The following is a 5400-nucleotide window of genomic DNA, read 5'->3' as shown; positions in this document are numbered from 1 at the left end:
GCACCTTAATCCCAGCACTTTGGGAGGCTGAGGCGGGAGGATCGCTTGAGCCCACGAGCTCAAGACCAGCCTGGACAACACAGTGAGGCCCCTTCTCCACAAAAAATACAAAACTTAGCCGGGCACGGTGGCGGGTGCCTGTAGTCCCAGCTACTCGGGAGGCTGAAGCAGGAGGATGGCTGGAGTCCAGGAGTTCGAGGCTGCACTGAGCTCTGATGACATCACTGTACTCCAGCCTGGGTGACAAAGGGAAAGTCTGTCTCAAAAAAAAAAAAATAAAAGCATGGACCCAGGAACTCGGCAGTTTCCTGCCTCTGATTCTTACTAGTTGAACAAGTCATTTCAGTCTGTGCCTCAGTTTTCTCATCTGTGAAATGGGTACAACAGACTAGCAGCCAGCACATACGCACGTTATGAAGATGGACTGAGCACACGTGTGTACATACGTGCATATCACACGTGGAACCGTGCCGGGCACATGCCAAGCAGTACACAGTCTCTGGCTCCATTATCCTTGCTGTTTTGGGTTTCGAGGCGCTACCAGAAAAAGAACCAAGCACTCGGGGATGGAATAAGAAAAAAACAAATTTTACAGAGTCAGGGAGGAGGAAGCAAGGCCTTAACCGCAAAGCGAAGGTTGAGTCCCTCCTCTGGCAGCCGCCGAGGCAGCGGGAAACAAGTGGGGTCCGGACTCGATCCCGCCCGGGGTCAAACCTCAGCCCCAGCGGTTTCCCTGCACGACTTGCAGCGAACCCCGATCTCTGAGCCTCGGTTTCCTCCTCTGAAATACGGTGGAGAATAACCGACCGGATCCCACACATGCTGGTCTTTGTGAGGACGCGTTCCCGACTCAGGGCCTTTGCACATGCTGTTCCCCAGATCGTCCCACTCGTACTTTCTCACTTTCTTAGGCCTCTGCTCAGAAGTCTCATCTTCAGCACGGCCGCCCGTGACGACGTGACCCAGAGAGCCCCCAAGCCAGTCTCTACCTGGGGCCCCTCAATCTTGGCACACGCTGGAACGGGACAGTTTTTGCTACTGGAGACGTCCCGTGTCTTGCAGGGAAATTAATGGTCTCTATGGCTTCTACCCAGCGGACGACAACGGCAGCCCCCAAGCCCCCACTGTGACAGCCAAGACTATCTCTAGACGTTGCCAAATGTCCTCTGGGGGTGCAAAATGTCACCCTTGGGGCCGGGCGCAGTGGCTCACACCTATAATCCTAGCACTCTGGGAGGCCGAGGCAAGAGGATCGCTTGAGCCCAGGAGTTGGAGGTTGCTGTGAGCGAGGCTGACGCCACGGTACTCTAGCCCGGGCGACAGAGTGAGACTCTGTCTCAAAAAAAAAAAAAAAATGGAAATGGAGGCCAGGCTGGAAGGATCGCTGGAGGCTAGGACTTCAAGATCAGCCTGGGCAACACAGCAAGATCCCACCTCTACAGAAAATGCAAAAAATCAGCCGGGCATGGTGGCGCATGGCTGCAGTCCCAGCTACTCGGGAGGCCGAGGCAAGAGGATCGCTTGAGCCCAGGAGTTGGAGGTTGCTGTGAGCGAGGCTGACGCCACGGCACTCGAGCCCAGGTGACAGAGAGAGACTGTCTCAAAAAAAAAAATGCTGTGATTTGGAGCTCACGTACCCAGGTGGGACTTGAACCGCCACCAACAATGACGTGATAGGTGACACCCTGCGTGATGAAAATGCGGTTTCTGCAGGCGATTCCAGCTGTGTGTAAGGCCAGCCCCACGGCGAGGAGCAGAGGGTGGCGGAGGGTGGCGGGGCAGGACGCGCAGTCCCGCTGGCAGATGAGAGGTCTGAGCTCCGGACCCGCGCACGGCCCCTCTGCGCCCTCACAAGGACGGGGTGCTCCTGTCTGGCCCTGGTCCCCAAAGGACACTGAGCGGGTCCCCTGTCCGGGCTGGGGCTGCTTTACCTCCCCGACCGCTGGCCTGGGGCCGACAGTGTCGCCCAAAGCTGTGGCCTCTGCGTGTTCGTTCACCGCGTGGCGGGCTCTGCTGGGGTCCCTCAGACTCGTTGACTCCCGCGACTGTTCCCAGGCAGGTGCCGGCGCCGTTCTCATTTCCCGCACGGGGAAACCGAGGAACAGAGAGGCGCAGCGGCTGCCCGCGGCGCCCAGCCAGCAAGGGCCGAAGCGGGGTCTGAACCTCCCCGGGCCGCCCTGCCTCTTGCCGGCCCCTCGTTCCCGGTGTCCTAGAACTCCGGGCAGGCCAGACCCCTCCTCCCTACCGATGTTCTCCTTCGACCTTCCCATAGCCCGAGAGCTACCATGATGCTCCCATTACACAGATGGGAAAGCTGAGGCCCCACGGTGGGGAGTGACCGGCTGGAGGACGGGCAGGGGCTGTGGGGCTGGTCTCGGCCGTCCCAGCCCGTCCCCTGCAGTGGGGGGGGTCGTCTCTCGTGGCCCAAAGTCCCGGCCCCCCTCGCCCCGGAAGCCCCCCGGGATGCCACCCCTCAGTGGGTGCAGAGACCCCGGCAGCGGACCGGGCGCGGCCACCAGACAGCGCACGGACGCGCCGTCGCCGGCAGGACCCAGCTGTGTGCGCCCAGACGCGGGGGGCGCAGACCTGTCCCCGTCCCCTCTCCACCTTCTCATCGCGGACGCCCGCATCCCACCGGCCCCTCCCCGGGGGGCTGCGCTACCTTGTGGGCGAGGCTGGGGTCTCTCGGGACTCCGTCCTCCTCCTCCTCCTCCTCCTCCGAGCTCCTCTGCTCTTCGTCCGACGTGAGGTCCTCTTTCGGGGCCGCCACCGACACGGGGCACACCTTGTAGGGCTCTGTGTAGGCACTGGGTCAGAGCAGGGGAGAGAAGGGTTAGCGCTTCTTGTCCGGCAGAGGCCGAGTAAACCCGCCCGGGGTCCCGCCGGTGTCACAGGGATGAAGGGACACGCGTACGACCCAGGCACGAGCCTCCTGCGCCACGAGCCCCGCCGCCACACTGGCCTCCGTTTAGAGCCTCGAGCACGCCAGGCTCTTTGCTGCCCCAGTGCCTTTGCACATGCTCAGCCGGACTGGTTTCCGGTGAGACACGAGGCGGCCTGCGATGCTGAGGTCGGTGCAAGTGCTTTGCTACGGAGGCAAGAGATGCTCAGCCTGACGGCTCTGGGGTCCGACCTGGGCCGGCCGGGCGGCAGGGTTCGTCCTCAAGGTGAGCTGTGTCCCCTGGGCCCGAATAAGGGACGTGTGTTCCGGGCCCCGGTGCCAGCCCGGCCATCAGCCAGATCCTTCGTGGACCAGACATGCCTCAGGGCGCCGGTCTCCGCCCCAGCCGCGTGGGGTGACGGCTCCTGTCTCGCCCGGCCGCGAGCTCACAGACGACCTCACCCGTGACGATCACGCCGGCGCTGCCTTGAATTAACTGAGTAACGAACACCTGCATTCGATGCCCATTTATCGACTGCCTGCTGCATGCCAGGCCGTGGCTAAAGCCCTGCTGCATACACAGACACGGTCCCCGTCCTCGGACGTGGACAACTCGTGCACGATCGCAAACGGGGCCCCCGCAGAGACGGCTCTGGCCCCGTCACGGCAGCCTCCCGGCTCCCCGCCCGCCCCTCCACGCGGCGCAGTGACTGTTCTCCCCGCTGCTCCCTCTCCTGCTCAAGAACCTTCTATGGCTCCCGCTTGCCATTGGCCACGCGGCCTCAGACAAGATCTCTTTAGACTCGAAATCTGGTCTTATACGTATTCCTGGCCCCCGGGGACGCCGGGATGAGACGCTGGGCGGATGGACGGATGGACGGATGGAGGAGACAGAAGGGGATGTCGCTTCTGGACTGGCCGCGCCCACGACAGCCGCGCAGGGGCGCCGGCCCGGGCGGAGGGAGCGTGGCCGGGCAGGGACACAGGGAGCTTGGGCTACAGCCGAACCGGGCCCCGTCCCCAGCTGCTTCTCCACTGCCCGTCTCAGAACACACGTCCCCAGGAGGCCACGCAGAGCAGGGACACGGTGGCCTGTTCCCGCCTCAGCTTCCGGGCCGCGCCCTGGTTTGCAGAGACGCAAACCGAGTCCCGCGACCCAACCTCTCCCCAGGAGGCCACCTGTGGGCGGGACCCTTTCCGAAACCATCACCCTGTCGGCGTTTTCTTTCGAACTACGGGAGCAAACGGCGCAGTCGGCGACGCACCGCACGGCCCCGCCAAGGCGCGATATAGAGAACCTTTTCCAGGTCTGTCCCCCCCGCCCGCCAGGACCACCCTGGTCACCCACCAGGACCAGCCCGGTCACCTGCCAGCCCCCTGCGCGTGAGGAGGGCGTGCCCGGCCTCGCTTGCCCGGCGGAGCTCGGAACCCGGTTCCGGAAGGGACTGCGTGGACCCGTCCCAGGCGGCCCTCGCTCCGCTCCGTCCGGCTGCGGCCGTTTGCCGGACAGACGGGGGTGGGGACCCCCAGGACGGCCACACGCTGCCGGCAGGAGCCCCGCCTGCCCCGCGATCCCGTCCCTCCCCGGCTGTCCCCGGCAGAGCGACCCCACCTGCTCGAGACCCGATCCGGTCACGCCGCCCCCCTGCTTGAAATTCTTCAGACACGTTCCCGCGCCGCTCTGAAGTGTCCACGGTGTCACACGCCGCTGGGCATCCTCGAACCCGGGGACTCTGCCTCCGGCCAAGCGGAGGGGGGTGGTCGCCGCCAAGCAGGGCCAGCGGGGACGCCGGGCAGAGCGCTCACGGCCCCGGGCCACGCGCAAACTGGGCCAACGCACGTGGCCTCCGAACAGGCCTCTCCCTGTGCTTGGCCCCATTTTGCAGACGTGAAAACAGAGGCTGCCGGCGCCCGGGTGTGGAGAGTTGGGTCTTTGGTGGTGCTTTGTTTTTGTCGCTGTTTTATTTTATTTTTTCAGAGTCACAAGAGTGCAGAGATGACAGCCCGTGGTCTCAAGCGAGACGGCCGGGTGCGCGCCCCGCCGCGGTGACAGCGGCCGCGTGTCACTACCCCAGACCGTGGCAGCGCCTGAGCCACGGGGCGGTCGGGGAGTCAGGGAGCTAAACAAACCACGCGATTATTGAACTACAGGAACACGCTTGGCCGGATTCTGCCGCTCACCCTCGGAGACACACGGACCTCCCGGACAAACCCGGTTACTTCTGATCCACCCCCGACCCGTCCTCGAGTCACCCTCAGCTGCGGCCAGGAAACGTGGCCCACGCTACAACAAACAAGTCAACGGACAAGCAACTTAAAATTGACAGGAAAGAAATGTGGTCCACGGTGGTGGCCCTCTCTTCATTATTATACTTCTTTCTCTGATTTCTGTTTTCCAGAAGGATCACGACAGTGGAGGTCATTGGGAGGCCGAGGAGGGAGGATCGCTGGAGGCCAGGAGTTCGAGACCAGCCTGAGCAAGAGCGAGACCCCGTCTCTACTAAAAATAGAAAGAAATT

The 5400-nt window shown here is 63.2% G+C and overlaps 1 protein-coding gene across 1 annotated transcript in view; it reads right to left on the bottom strand.

The window, feature by feature from the left end:
- Positions 1-5400, bottom strand: part of FGD5 (FYVE, RhoGEF and PH domain containing 5) — a gene marked incomplete at its 5' end in the record, with an annotated part of 119532 nt that overhangs the window by 54774 nt on the left and 59358 nt on the right. The window contains one exon of the mRNA XM_012656888.1: positions 2663-2807. Coding sequence (XP_012512342.1) covers positions 2663-2807 — 145 coding nt within the window. The remainder of the gene's footprint in view (positions 1-2662; positions 2808-5400) is intronic.

The sequence above is a fragment of the Propithecus coquereli genome, unplaced genomic scaffold (genome assembly GCF_000956105.1).
Source record: "Propithecus coquereli isolate 6110/MARCELLA unplaced genomic scaffold, Pcoq_1.0 Scaffold525, whole genome shotgun sequence".
Lineage (NCBI taxonomy): Eukaryota > Metazoa > Chordata > Mammalia > Primates > Indriidae > Propithecus > Propithecus coquereli.
The sequence above is the reverse complement of the archived record's forward strand: the minus strand, read 5'-3'. Positions and strand labels throughout refer to the sequence as shown.